This window comes from Neovison vison, chromosome 2, assembly GCF_020171115.1.
Source record: "Neovison vison isolate M4711 chromosome 2, ASM_NN_V1, whole genome shotgun sequence".
Taxonomy (NCBI): Eukaryota; Metazoa; Chordata; class Mammalia; order Carnivora; family Mustelidae; genus Neogale; species Neogale vison.
Genome location: NC_058092.1, coordinates 19,406,625 through 19,420,260, shown reverse-complemented (window position 1 = coordinate 19,420,260; position 13,636 = coordinate 19,406,625). Strand labels below are relative to the sequence as shown.

At 56.5% G+C, this 13,636-nt stretch overlaps 3 protein-coding genes across 3 annotated transcripts; 1 reads left to right on the top strand and 2 right to left on the bottom strand.

Moving 5' to 3' along the window:
• Positions 1 to 3,308: 3,308 nt before the first annotated feature.
• ZNF593 (zinc finger protein 593) lies at positions 3,309 to 4,236 on the bottom strand. The gene is made up of 3 exons (XM_044237495.1): positions 3,971 to 4,236; positions 3,684 to 3,746; positions 3,309 to 3,592 (listed from the first exon to the last, which is right to left on the bottom strand). The coding sequence occupies exons 1-3, from the start codon at positions 4,168 to 4,170 to the stop codon at positions 3,451 to 3,453; spliced, it is 405 nt and encodes a 134-aa protein (XP_044093430.1). The 5' UTR covers positions 4,171 to 4,236; the 3' UTR covers positions 3,309 to 3,450.
• A 1,438-nt stretch (positions 4,237 to 5,674) lies between these two features.
• C2H1orf232 (chromosome 2 C1orf232 homolog) lies at positions 5,675 to 9,056 on the top strand. Its single transcript, XM_044236334.1, has 4 exons — positions 5,675 to 5,758; positions 7,091 to 7,174; positions 7,263 to 7,360; positions 8,756 to 9,056. The coding sequence occupies exons 1-4, from the start codon at positions 5,675 to 5,677 to the stop codon at positions 9,054 to 9,056; spliced, it is 567 nt and encodes a 188-aa protein (XP_044092269.1).
• Positions 9,057 to 10,518: 1,462 nt separating this feature from the next.
• On the bottom strand, positions 10,519 to 13,363 carry FAM110D (family with sequence similarity 110 member D). Its single transcript, XM_044236333.1, has 2 exons — positions 13,260 to 13,363; positions 10,519 to 11,470 (listed from the first exon to the last, which is right to left on the bottom strand). Exon 2 carries the CDS (start codon positions 11,374 to 11,376, stop codon positions 10,519 to 10,521), a length of 858 nt encoding a protein of 285 aa, XP_044092268.1. The 5' UTR covers positions 11,377 to 11,470; positions 13,260 to 13,363.
• Between the last annotated feature and the right edge of the window lie 273 nt (positions 13,364 to 13,636).

Genomic DNA, 13,636 nt, shown 5'->3' with positions numbered 1-13,636 from the left:
TAAATAAATAAAATCTTAAAAAAAAAACACAATAAAATCTTTTAAAAAAACACACCACAAATTTATGATATAGTATTATGTTTATTAGCATTAAATAAGACTATTAAATTTTCCTTTTGTAACGATATCAGCATGTTGTTCACCTAGAAGAACGTTCAGCTGTGGGGGGGGGGTCTTTGATTCACCTTTTTGCACATATTTATCAGTTAACAACTAAGCAGAGGGAATGCAGGAGCTTAATGGGGAAGCCTAGGTCACCAGCATGAGAACGGGTAGATGAGATGCACCATTTGGTCACGGATCCTCTGCTAGGCCACAGCTGCCCAATCAATGGTGGCTATGTAGCAGGAGTGTCTGAAAGAGTGTGATTTAGTAGTGGGCTAATAACTATCACGATTTTGAAATAGTCATGAGCATATATAATGTGGAGACCGTTGAACAACTGTATTTTGATATGAAAATATCTGTGATTTCAATAGGTGATAAAGACACAGATACTACTGATATGTCAATCCATTTAGAAAGAAATGGTAAATTTTGGTTATAAGTTAGTGAAAAATGTAACATTTTTTCTCATCCAAATTTATGGGGCCCCTGAATTCTGAATCCCAGTTAAGACCCCTTCTCTTTGAACAAGTCTGAAACATACTGTTTAGAACTGTCACCCTCCTCACCACCACCATCACCATCATCATCCCATGCCAGGAGACTCCCTGGACTTCGTAATCAGACAGAATCAGTTCCATCTGCTGTGTGACTGAGACTAACCTCAATACCTCTCTGAACCTGTTTTTTCCCATCTAAAACAGGGACATCTACACCTTAGCACAGTGAAGATTTGCTCAAAGTACTTTGAAATCTAACACATAGGATACACAGGAGTTATTATTGCTTTGATTTTGTGGAGAGGGGCTTGGCCCTCTGGCTGTATCACTCTGGAATCCCTACCAGTGCCCCAGCCTGTCATGATCTTGCCCTAAAACCCAAATTCTGCACTTGGCCTATGGATGGCTCTTATAGTGTGTTTCAGTTGTCATCATTGAATAATTTCACATACAAATGCAGGTCTCTGGACCTTGGCCAGCTCTGCTGACCCCTTCCCACCTTCACATGGGGCATCGAACATGAATGCAGACTGCTGGCTGTATCTTTCAAGGTCCCCGCAGGTCCCTCACTGGTGACCCAGGAGGCTCCAAATGTGCAACACAGCCCTCACCTCTGTCTTCCTCCTTTGCCTGACGCCTCCTTACACCCTGCGCAGCATGTGTCCCTCCATCACTGCTCCATGCTGCACCCCTCTTTCACACTTTTGCCTCTTCCTTCAACAGCCTTCCTGTGGCACTCTGCGGAATCCCAATAAACACAGACCCTGTCTCCACCATCCTGATTTCGTCAAACACCTTCCCTGAGCCAGCCGGCCCCTGCCCTCCCTGAACACGAAATCCTGCAGGGGAAAAACAGACAGGAACTCACCGCTCATACTCAACTGCTCCCCTGAGAGGCCTGGGGGCCTCACACCCACAACCTTGCCTTTATTTTGTGTACCTGGTAGGGCTTGGCAGGTAAGGGTAGAGTAAATGGTAGTAGTTTTATGAGTTTATAAGAGCTACTTCTATACATTTGCTGTAAAACATTCAAAGGTTAACAGTAGGGCATTCTCTCTCTCTCTTCCATTCCCAAACGGGGACTACTGTAAGTTTCCATTCTCTACATAGGCAGATACGCCACATGCTATGTTTTTCATTTTAGGAGATAGTCAACACCAAATAAAATAATATACATTCACTGCTTAGAATACTGCCTGACACGGTTGGCCACTGGTTTTTAGCATGCCGTGGACAACTTTCTTAATCAGTATATACTGATTTCCTTTTATTGTTCTCAAGCCAAGAATAGGAAAGTCCCTATAGGAACTTCATCTTGGAGAAAGAAGTGGTATGTGCCTCTCCCCAAGGTAGGGGCCGTTGATCCAACAGAAACCAAGTGAAAAGGCCTACCAATGTTTGGGAGGATAGGAAGTTAATAAGGCACTCTGTTCCTCCTTTGCTGAGGACTGACTGGCGATATCCAACCATCTGAGGGGTAGGGAAAGAGCCGGAACCAGGGCTGGGGAGACCCTCCCAGTACCTGATCCGGGTCTAAGACTCCTGAGCGCTGCCAGGCAAGGCCTCTCCTGCCTACCCAGCCTGGCCTCCCTGGCGAGTGGGGGAGGTGCTGCTCAGGCCTGATGCTGATCTCTCTTGACAGCTGTTCCTGAGGCTGGCAGGATGGGCAGGAGGGGGAAGGGACCAGATTTAAAGGTTTAGCTGCCCCGCCCCCCGCCAGACCTGGGAGAGCAAACACTGGTGAGCATCCTCTCAGGCATGGCTCTCATGCATATGGGAGGTCAGAAACCTCTATGCCCTGATTTCCGCTTCTGGGTATCACCAACACCACTACCCCTCATTCCTGCTTCCACCTCACAGGCCGCCAGGGAGACCAGTGGCATCCACCATGAAATTCCGACGCCTGACCCCCGGCTACTTCCGGGTATTACAGGTAAGTACCTCTCACTGATGGCTTCGGCCACCGGCCCCCCGCTTTTCCATTACCATAGCTGGGCTGACACCCCCAGCAGCCAGGCTGTCACGTTTCCTGCCGCCTGAGCAGCCAGGGCCCAGATGGGCAGTGAAGCGAGAGGGATTGGGATGGAATCTCCCTGGGGCAACAATGGCACCCGTATCTCCTTCACCCAGCTGTCCCTTCTCCGCTCCTTCCCACCCTCTACCTTCCCAGAAGTCTCAACTGACCCACCCCTCAGATGGAGCCTCTGTGTATCTCCAGATGCAGATAGCTGGGGAGCTGAAAGCAGAGCCCCGAAGTCCGCTGGCTGGGGTTGTGGCTACGCTGCTGGCTGTCCTGGGACTGGGTGGCTCCTGCTATGCTGTCTGGAAGATGGTGCGGCAGCAGCGGCGGCCACAGGCCTGAGGATAAAGTAGGCAGCCTCTTACCTGGGTCCTGGGGGAGGTGACTCAGTGGGGGCTGCAATCTCGGGAGCCCATTTCTTTTCTGAGGGCCAGTCCCTGCTCTCATGGGAGCAGGACAGTATAAACCTGATCCTTCCTCTCCCCTTCACTGACCTGGGTTCCACTTTGGGTCTCCAGCTAAGATGCAGGATCCCGGAGGGAAGGCACAGCTGTAGGTTCCAAAGCTGGACCAAGTAGGGAATAGACACCCTGTAAACAAAAGTAGCAGAAACACCCGCCCCCACCCCCACCCAGGGCAGGAGCTGAGGGGAGTGGCTTGGAGGTTAGGGTCAGAGGCAAATCTTCTCTAACCAGTTCCTTTATTGGGGGTGAGGCCATCCACTCCCCAAGCCCAGGGCCAAAAGAGGTTGGCACAGTCTCTCCCAGCATAGCCCTTGCCTTGCTGTCCACGGGCAGCTCCCCTGACTTGCATCCTCAGGTCATGTCAGGGAGTTGTGTCCATCTCAGGGACCTCAGTGGATACTTCCGTGGGCACTGCCAGTCGCTGGGGGGTCATATAAGAACCCATTCCCGCTGCCCTTTCGGCCTCTTCCTGACTGTAGGGCTCCACGCTCAGCTGCTTTAGCCTGGGAGAAAGAAGAATGAGAGTTGGGAGCTGACCAGACGCAAGCCCTGTCTGCCCAGACGTTCATCAGTCCTCTCCTTACTCCTTCATACCTTTTCTTGTGGTCTTTGGATCGGAAGTGGGTCTTCAGGGTGGCGGAATCGATGAAGTATCTCCTGTAGGGATGGGAGGTGGCTAAAAAGAGTGAGGTGATGCCTCTCAGGTATGCCTATCTCCCTGAACCTAGCTACTCCTGACACTTGGCAGCGAACCTGAAGGGATGGGAAACCAGGAGACCCACGGGAGAGGAGACCCTGCACGTCCCAGGGCCCGGACCTCAGGCCCCCGTCCCGTCCCGCCTAAGCTTCTCCTCCCCAGGCCAGGCCGGGGCGGGACTCACGCGCAGGCCAGACAGCGATGCAGGCCGCCCCCTGGCAGGTCGGGGTCAGGCTCAGGGCCCGGGTCTGGCCGAGACCGTGCGGGAACCTGGGGCCGCAGCTCGCGGTGAATCTCATCCAGGTCCGGCCGCCGCCGCTTCGCCTTCATCTGGCGGGCCAGGGAGTGGGCTCGGTGCGCACCCGTCCGGCGGGAGCGACCCATGGCGGGTGACAGAGGGGCCAGGACGCCCAGAGCCGGGTCGGGCGCACACGTGTGGGAGCTTCCGGATTGTGGGCTGACGTTACGTGACGCCCGGGGGCAGAGCAGGCTCCTCCAGACCGCCTCAGATGACGTCACTCGCGCTGTTGGAGTCTTGAGCGCCCCCACGCGGCCGTCAACGTCAGTGACGGAGCGCGGGGCGGGGCCCAGAAGCGGCTTCATCGGACCTGAGCGAGGCTATTGCTGGGGAGCGGCTGGGTGGTGCGTGCCCCCGGGGGATTCCGGTCCCTGCCCTCCCGTCCTGCCTGGCCCAGTGTATCTCTGCGTCATCCCCGGGCACTGTCATCCCTAGCTTCTTCTCAGATCTTAGACTCTGCGGTCAGTCGAGAGAGGGAAAATGCTTCGCGTATCTCTGGAAGGTGCTGAAAAATGTCCGTGATGTGAATAAATGAATTAATGAGTAAGAGTGAGTACGTTTGCGATCCTGGCCCCCACAAGGATTCCTGAGATACTTCCAGTTCCTGACAAAGCCCTCACCACTTCTCACCGTTCCCCACTTATTCCCTTGGGTCTCCATCCTTCATCCACCCCAGTCAGATCCGTGAGCAAGGAGTGTTCCTCCTCGGGGAGGACAGTGCACAGGCATGTCCTCAGACTGAATGGGGGTCAGCTCCTCTCACGGGAAGAGGAAGTGCGCACAGAAGGACCTCTCATCTTTGCCCCCTTTCTCTGAGCCCTGGATTCCCAGGCATGGGCTGGCAGCAAAGGCAAATACAGCCGAGGTGTTGTGTGCTCAGAATGGGGAGAGGGCCAGAGAGCCTTTCCCCATTCATTGGAGCCTGGTGCCTTTCTGGCTGACCAGAGGAGCTCAGCAATAATTCAGGGACTCCAGCTCTTTGGAACCTGTTGCCAGGAAACAGGTAGACGTGCACGTGCATCCCTGGGGAAGGGAATCAGTTTCCAGCCCAGACAAAGCAATGAAATGTAAGCCCAGGGTGCCAACTGGGGGCCTTAGAACCTCATCAATCCAGTTCACAGCTGAGTAGGGATCTAGGGCAGGCCCTGCTTAGGGCACAACTGGTGTGACTACAGACACAGGAGCACCAGAGTGGGTCCTGGGCCCAAAGACTTTATAAATGGACTTTGTGAATGAAAACAGATTTTTCCTGGAGCCATTCCAAGAGATCAGATTCAAACTCAAGTACCCCTAGGGCCAGGAAGGAGGCCTCCATGGAGATGTCTTCATTATTCTTGGCCAATGTGGGTCAAGACCAGGGACTGAAGCCACAGAAGCCAGCTCTGTCCCATCCCCACCCCAGACTCCTCTGGATCAGATTCACCTGCTGGACACTGTGCCAGATGGGGAGACTGGTGCATCTTTAATGAAGTCACCTGATCCCTGGGACAGGCTCCTGGCCTCACCAAGTTCCTGGAGCCAGACCCACTGGGTGACCACTGAGTCACTGCCTGCCTGAACTAGGGCGCCAGGTGTGTTTCCCCTGCAGCCATGAACCAGGCCTTCTGGAAAACCTACAAGTCCAAAGTGTTACAGACCCTAAGTGGAGAAACTGAGGAGGACCTGGCAGAGGAGGTGAGTACGATCCATGCTTGCTGAGTGGGTCCTGGAAGAGGGGCAGCAGGTGTGAAAGGTACAAGGAAGGGCAAGGGACAGGCTCTGGGGGAAGGGCACATTTGTGCAGAAGCCAGCAGCACATTCAGGGATGACAAATGGCATGGTGCAGAAAGCCAGGGTATTGAAGAAAACTGAGGGAGAAGATTTGGGGACCACCAGAAGAATAGTCATTGTCTCCAAAGATCTCAAGGATTACCGCATGGAAGAGATCCTTCCAGCACCAGTGGGCAGTAGCCACCGGGGGTACGTGGGGTTTGACACGACTTTCTAGTGGGCAGGGCTCAGTGGAATGCAGATGGCTTGCCTTGAGAGGAAGAGAGTCCTATGGGACTGGAAGTAGGGAAAGCGGCACTTAACGTGGAGTCACCATTGCAGCATCAGGTCAGAGCCTGAACTTGGACCATCTTTGTCCTGACATTAAAGATCAAAAAAGCTCTGAAACTGGGAACCATCTTCCATCCAGATGCTGTGATATATGGCAGTTGTGCAAACAGGTGTTGCAGGGCAGGAATTATTTCTGTAAGGGTGTGTGTGTGTGTGTGTGTGTGTGTCAATGTGAAGAAGCATCTGTCTAGACAGGTGGGTGTCCCCGGCTGGGCTTGTGTAGAAGTAGCTGTGGGTTTGGTATGAGGACTGGGGTCCGTGCAGAATGTCCATGAAGTTGTACGGGTGGGCGTGATCTAGAGATAGGGATTTTTGGGTGTGTGGATTTGGGGCATGTCTCTTCCGGAGACCCTCTGTGCAGGCTGTTTATCCTGTGTGTTCGTCTCGGCCTTGGCATCTGTGGAGGGGTGGAGAGGTGGAGGGAGCTGTGGGTGGGCCTCCAGGCAGCCGTCTGCATTGGTGTAAGGCCATCTGCATTGGTCTGCATTGGTGTACAGGTGTGAATGGGGTAACCAAGGACATGTTCTTGTAGAGGTGCCTCCCAGGACGTACATGTAGCACAAGGGAAGAGGTATAGCCGTGTGGGGTTGCTCACATACAGGTGTGTCTGCATTGGCATGCATGCCCTTATGCACACATTTCTGGGTGCGTGTGGATGTGTCTGTGGGTGAGCAGGTGTGTGCTCAAGGTTGTCTGCAGGAGTCTACTATCCAGGTAAGGTATGGGACTCGTGGCTTTATGTAGAGGGCCACCTGTCTGGATTTACCGGCTGTGTGAGTGGATGAGATGGGTGTTTAGGTGGGAGGGTTTGGGGTACTGGAGTGTGCATACCAGGCTAGCAGTCAGGGAGGGAGGTCTCATTCCTCTGGGGCCTCTCTCATCCTGGGAGGGGGTCTTGTGTCCCAGAGAGGGAACCCAGCGTTAGCGGAATCTGAGCCGGCAGAACCCGCAGAAGAGGCTTTCCATTCCATGTCACAGTTGGCCCGCCGGGTGAGTTTTCCCTTCTTCACCCCAGCCCTGGGGCGCCTGGCAGAGGCTGCTGTGACCCCCTCCCTGACTCCCAGCCCCTTCCTCCCAGGTTCAGGGGGTTGGGGTGAAAGGTTGGCTGACAATGTCGTCTCTGTTTAACAAAGAAGATGAGGACAAGCTACTGCCACCGGAGCCCTGTGCCGACCAGTACGTGTGTGTTGGTGGGGGCTGGGCTGGGTCTGACGTCCCAATGTCCTTTCCTTCTGATCTATTTGTCTATCTTTCTGACCAGGGAGCCAGGGGGAGAGCCAGCTCCTGGCTGTTTCTGTTTCTCTCATCAGGAAAGAGGCCAAGTCGACATATCTGGAGTTTAGGTCAGATCTCAGGAGGACTTTAAGGGCTGTTGAAATTGAGGTACTAGAAAGGTACTTTATACTCTCTCTCCTCCCCATCCGCATGGTTGGGGGGTGGTCCTCTCCCTACAGTTGAGGAACAGAAGAGAGAACATTTAGGTGTTCCGAACAGAGGATGGTCCAGACCAGTGGTTCCCAGTGCTGGTCTAAACCCTCCTCCTCCTAGAAAGTTTGTGCCAGACCCTCAAAGCTTCAAAGCTTCTGATTCGGCAGGTGTGGGCTGAGGCCTGGGATCTGTATTTGCAGCTTGCTTGGGAGGACCTGAGAGGCACTAGTTTAGTTAGGAACCACTGATTTAGAAGGGCTTTGATGCTGAGGGTAGGGGTAGGACCCAGGGCAGCTCCTTTCTCCTAGCTCCATTCTGGCACACACTCCCGCTCTGCCCTTTCCTCCAGCCCAGTCACACCCCCTTTCTTTGACACTCCCTTATTCCTTTCTCCCCTGGGGGTCCCCCTGACCCACCCATCTCTCCCTCCCCAGGGGTCCCTTTCTCCCTCCTGGCGCTCATCCCCTGTCCTTCCCAGAGCTCCAAGGACTCCTCCTCAGATCTGAGGCTCCCACCTCAAGACTCGGCATCGCTCCTTGACTGCCCTTCCCCCACACGCCTTTCCACCTCTCCAGTGCTCCTCCCCACTAAGCCCTCATCTAGGCCTTTCTCATTTCCTTGGGTCGCTCCACCTGTCCTTCTCTCCAGTGTGTCCTCATTTTCCCAGTCCCCTTTTCCCTCCATCGCGCTCGCCCCCGCCCCGCCTCTTTCCCCAGGGCTGCAACCCTGGTTTTCCGGACCTCTTCTCCCAGAGCCTGACTCCGCCCCAACCATCGCTGGGCCCCGCCCCTCGTCCGAGATCCTCCCACAGCTTTCCAGACTTCACGGCTCAGGCTTTCTTCCCTCCTCTGGCTGTACTCCTCTCCCCGTCTTTCTTAAACGCCTGACCCCGACTCTTTCCCAGGAATCGTCGTCTCAGTCCCCTCTTCCCAGACTCCTCACCTGATCCCCTGACACTGACCCATCCCAGCTGCCTTTCCCAGAGCCTCTGAGCCCTCCGCGGACCTCCAGTCTCCCGCCCCACCCCCGTCACCTGACCTCCCTCTGGCTCCTCCTGTCCCAGTACTGGCGCCTGCGCCTTGTCTCCCCTCTTCGTCCTCTCCTCGGGCCTCTCGGCCGGTGACACCCGTCCTAATCCCGCAGCCCGCTGGCGGCGCGGTCCCCCTCGCAGGCAGTGACCGCGACGGAGGCGGAGCCGCGCGGGCCGGGATTCTGGGACGCGTTCGCCAGCAGGTGGCAGCAGCAGCAGGCGGCAGCGGCGTCCATACTGCGCGGCGCCGAACCCAACCCGGAGCCAGACCCCGAAGCCGGGGACGAAGCCGCAGAGGAGGCCGCTGAGCGCCCCGAGCCGGGGGAGGCCGACAACGTGGCCGGCTTCAAGTGGGGCTTTCTCACCCACAAACTGGCCGAGATGAGGGTGAAGGCTGCGCCCAAGGGCGACTAGTCGGCCGGCCCAGCTGGACACCCCCTCCTTTCTTCCCCCACTCCCATAAAAACCCTGACCCGACACCCCGTGTGACCGCGTGCCTTTGTCCGGACGGCGGGGATGACTGCTTTTGGGTGGGCAACCTCAAGGCAGATCCAGCTCAAAGCACCCTCACTCCCTTCCCCCACAAATGTACAGGGAGAAAATGACAGCCCTGGCGTCGGATTTAGGATACAACTTTCCAGGAAACTGGGGAACCCTAGAGAACAGGCCCCCATCACCTTGTTCAGCCTCTTTAATTCAACAAACGTTGCCTGTGGCCCTCCTGTGCGCACCGTCCCTGCACTGGGGGAAGGTCAGAGACTCACCGACCAGCGGGTTCCACAAAAGGTGACAAGTTGAGACACAAAAATAAGGCTGTACTTGGGAGCTCGGAGATGAGGCCAACTGAGGAATTCAGGAATTTCGGAGGGAGAATGAATACATGTAATCTTAGAAGGATGAGTGGAAAGGGGAAGGTAGCCCAGGCAAAGGAAGGAGGACCACTTGGAGGCAATCGAATGACTTTGTGTGTCTTTGAGGGAAAGGAAGACAGTGGCCCTCTGTGAGGCTGCCGATGATCAAAGTCCTGGTTTGAATGGTCCTTTCCTTTGGTGTCCTCAATTCTGGATTTTTCCTGTCTCAGCCCATTCATAGCTAGTAACCAAAGAGGGCAGCAAATCTCCAGGAATGGGGGCCTTTTTGGGCCAGCAGACCCACATTTCTGGAGCAGACCCCTCCCCAGAACTCCCCAAACATGCTGTTCCTGGCTCCCAGATCTAGCCTGGATCGACCTCTGGGGGTCGATGGTGGAGATGATCATAATGGAGTTAGTACTGATTCAGTAGTGGTTTTAGTGGCTGTCGTTTATTGAACACTTCCTATATGCCGGGCACTTTGCCATGCGTTTTATGACCATTTCAAAAATATTTTGATCACTGAGGGGTGCAGCTGTGGTTCGGGGAAGTTAAGTGCTTGCCCAGGATCACACAGTGAGCCGGGAACTCGCATTCCAAAAACCCAGGCGCTTAACTCGGCGCAAGCCCGCCCCGCCCCCTTCCTCAATAGCTGCTCTCTAAGCCAACATCACGACTCCTTTAAATAACGTTTTGGCTTTATTCAGCAGGTTCTCCGATCTCCCACCCCAGGCTTCTCTCCCCAGATCCGGCCTCCACAGGGGCCACGTAGCTGCCCCCTCCCCCTCGGTCGTCTGCTCTGGGAAGGGCCTTCCGAATCATTCTGTCCCATCCTCCCAAGGTTCGCGGGGGGAGGGGGAACCAAGAATCCAGAGGGAAGGGCTTTCCTAAAGGCACCCGGCGCCTCAGAGACAGGGCGCCCCTGCCCGTGCCCGGGTCCAGCCCTGCATCCACCCCTTAGCCCTCCCGGGACCCTGGACCCCGGACCCCGGACTCCCCGGGAGCCCGCTCCCGAGCGGCCGCGATCACACCTCGGACTCGCGCGGCGGGCCGCGGGCGCGCTGGCAGCCGTACAACCACTGGATGACGCGCGCGTTGCGCTCCACCACCGACACCGGGGGGCGCCCGTCCCGCGCCGAGCCCTCCGCCTCCGAGCCGCCGCCGCCGCCGCCACCACCGCCACCGCCACCGCCACCGCCACCGCCGCCGCCAGCTCCGTCCGGGCGATCCGTGTCGCTGTCGCTGGACGTCCAGTCGCTGGTGTCCCCAGAGCCTAGCGGCGGCGACGTTCCGGGCTGGGAGCTGGCGTCGGCGCCCCAGCTCTGCGGAGAGAAGCGCTCAGCGCCCAGCACCTCCACCAACGCGCGCTCCAGGCCGCAATAGTTGAAGAAGCGCTCCTTCTCCGACAGGGGTAGTGAGCATGTGGGGCACAGCGCCCGCTTTCCTGCCGCTTCCGGGGCATCTTGGGGCGCGGCCCAAACCCCAGGAGCCGCTGGTCGCTCTGTTGGGCTCGGACTGCTCGAGGTGGCGTCTCGGGGGGCGCCCAGGAAGAGGCGCCTCACCAGCCCCTGGCCCTTGGCGTTCTCTTTGTTCACCGAAGCCTTGCAGTCCCGCTTCTGGCGGTAGAAGATGAGGGAGTCAGGCCTTGGCAGCCGCCTGCCGCTGCTCCGGCGGGCGGGCCCGGGCATCCTGGGCGATGCAGGGGGCCCCAGCTCATTGCAGGGGTGCGGGGTGAGCGGTCCGGGACCCCCACGCAGAGCGGGCTCCTGGCGTCGTGCTATCACTTGGTGGGTCTTGACATACTTGGCTTTGTCGGCCTCCAGCCTCTCCACCGCGCTGGGGGTGCGTCCCCTGGACGGGGTGGAGGGAGAGGCCAGGATCATCTCAGCGGAGCTGGACAGGATTGTACCCCATAAGCCACTGGAAGTAGGCAGCTAGTTGAGGAGCCAAGAGTAACTGGCCGGGGCTTCCTGGTGCCTGCAGGGAAAGAGGAATGGTCAGGAAGAGAGTCCCTGAACTTCTCCTGCCGTTGGTCCTGGGAATAGGATCAGCCAGCCACCCCTCCTCCATCCAAATCAGCCGGTACCGTCCTTAAGGGGCAGAGAGGCTCAGGCTACCCCTCCCCCCCTCTATCCCTCAAAGACATTGAGCAGGGGCGCCCTGGCCACCCAGAAACATGCTCCTTTGAGGATGCCCCAATCTGGCCATAGAGCCATGCCAAGCAAGCATCAGCAAGTGGGACACTTGGAAAAGGAAATGGGGCTGATCCCTGCTCAGTTCCCGAAAGTGGCCTCAACCGGAAAAAATACCTCTTCCCAACCCAGTAACTTTGAGTCCAAGACAAGAAGGCTCCCCAGCCACAGGCCGGCTCCAGCAGGGCCCACCCTTCCCGCCCCCAAGCACCCGAGGTCAGGGATATAACCACAGGGTAGGAGCCTCCAGTAATCACAGCCAACTGCCCTGCCCAGTCCCAGCTGGGCCACAGGGAAAGAGACAGAGAGGTGGTGACCAGGTCATGTCATCCAGCCACCTCCCTCCTCTGTACCCCTGCCAAGGGAATTCCACAGTGCCCGCCTGTAAACACCACCTTGCCTACCTCTGCATTTCCATTTACAGAAAAGGAAACTGGTAGAGAGGAAAGGGCTTGCTCAGGTCTCTACTGAGAGGTAGGGGCTGGGATTGAAACCTGGGTCTCTAGCCTTGCAGTGCAGAACTAGTTCAGATGGCCTGTCTCTCTGTCCCTCTCATGTTTTGCTTCTCTTCTTGCTGCTATAATCCCAAGCACTTTCCATTAGACCTGGGCCCTTTGCCTCACTAAAAAGTTCCTTCCACAGATTCTTCCCAATAACTGGCACTCCCAGCAATCTGCCCTCAGGGTCTCTGTCCTCTTCTCATCCTGAGACCCCGTGACCCTTGTCCGCCACCTCCCCTCTGCCACTGGGGAAGGGGACCAGAAGCGGTTGTAAATCAAGAGCTGATGATGCCGTTGGCAGTAAGAGAATGGGCCACCCACAAGGCTCAGCACAACCCCTCCCACCCCTGCTCCCTCCTCCCTGAATCCTCCATTCAGTTGAAAGGGACATAGAAGTTTTGGGGGCTGAGAGGACCTCAAAAGGTCCTCAAAAGAAGAGAACTTTCCAGGATAGGGGGAGGCCAGAGACCCTGCCAAACCCCCCACTCCAGCATGTGTGTGCGTGTGTGTGCACACACACACACACACACATACATCCCTATCTAGTGTCTAGTAAGTCAGTACATAGGTAGTTGGTGACTGGTGACTGCGAACGCAGGCAGCCAGGAGAGCTTGGCAATGACCTCCCTCCTGGCTCCCAAGAACTATACCAGGCAATGGGTCTGATTCCAAGGTCCCAAGAGGGCACTGTGCTTACCTGACCTTATGGGTATGCTCCCATCCCTTTCCCTCTTCCCGGCCCTGAGCAGCAAGGCTATAAAAAGTCCCTAAACACAGGGACTAAAATAGTCTGCCATCCACCGTCTCTTCCCTGCCTCCTGGGTTGGCCCTGATGCTCGACCACAGATGTTCCGCCCTAGAAGCCTGGCAGACATCCTTGTGCCCTCCGTCCCCTTTGCCCACCTTCTCCCAGTCCTGTGGTTAGTGGTCTGAACTTTGACCACAGCTTCAGATCTGGACTTGGTGGGGTGGGGGAGGGTGGGAAGCATTTGGTCACTGGTTTAGTGCCAGCCTCCCTGCCCTTGGGTCCCCGAGTGCCTTCCCACCCCAGCCCTGGGCTCGGGATGCACTCACCTCTGTGCCCTCACTGAGGCTAGGCTTGAAGCAGGGGTCCCTGGGCAGGACCAGACAAGGGCAGGAGGGACAGTAAGGACTGGAAGTAACTTTGGTGGCAGCCAAACTCCACTCTCCACAGGAAAAGGAGAGAGAGCCTCGACACCCGCCCCTCCAGATTAACCCTTGCCTTCCTGACCTGGAGCCTGGTCTCCAGTTAACTCCTTCCTGGTCACAGTCTCAGTACTGGAGAGGACCTTCAGACCAGGTCCAGACCCTTTATTTTATAGATGGTCATACAGGCCCTGACAGGCTAGGTGATTTGCAGGGAGGCACAGCGAGGTTGGGGTACAGCCAGGACCCAAACAAGGTCTCCTGATTCCCTAGCTCCCTCCAGA

What these genes read in the sequence shown, in the direction of transcription:
- ZNF593 (XM_044237495.1), bottom strand. Translation starts at nt 4,170, where the DNA reads ATGGGTCGCTCCCGCCGGACGGGTGCGCACCGAGCCCACTCCCTGGCC. An exon ending in CATCGCTGTCTGGCCTGCGC is followed by an intron (nt 3,747 to 3,970) that starts GTGAGTCCCGCC and finishes CCATCCCTACAG; the next exon opens with GAGATACTTCATCGATTCCG. An exon ending in TCCAAAGACCACAAGAAAAG is followed by an intron (nt 3,593 to 3,683) that starts GTATGAAGGAGT and finishes TCTTTCTCCCAG; the next exon opens with GCTAAAGCAGCTGAGCGTGG.
- C2H1orf232 (XM_044236334.1), top strand. Translation starts at nt 5,675, where the DNA reads ATGAACCAGGCCTTCTGGAAAACCTACAAGTCCAAAGTGTTACAGACC. An exon ending in TGTCACAGTTGGCCCGCCGG is followed by an intron (nt 7,175 to 7,262) that starts GTGAGTTTTCCC and finishes CCTTCCTCCCAG; the next exon opens with GTTCAGGGGGTTGGGGTGAA. An exon ending in CCGGAGCCCTGTGCCGACCA is followed by an intron (nt 7,361 to 8,755) that starts GTACGTGTGTGT and finishes CTAATCCCGCAG; the next exon opens with CCCGCTGGCGGCGCGGTCCC.
- FAM110D (XM_044236333.1), bottom strand. Translation starts at nt 11,376, where the DNA reads ATGATCCTGGCCTCTCCCTCCACCCCGTCCAGGGGACGCACCCCCAGC.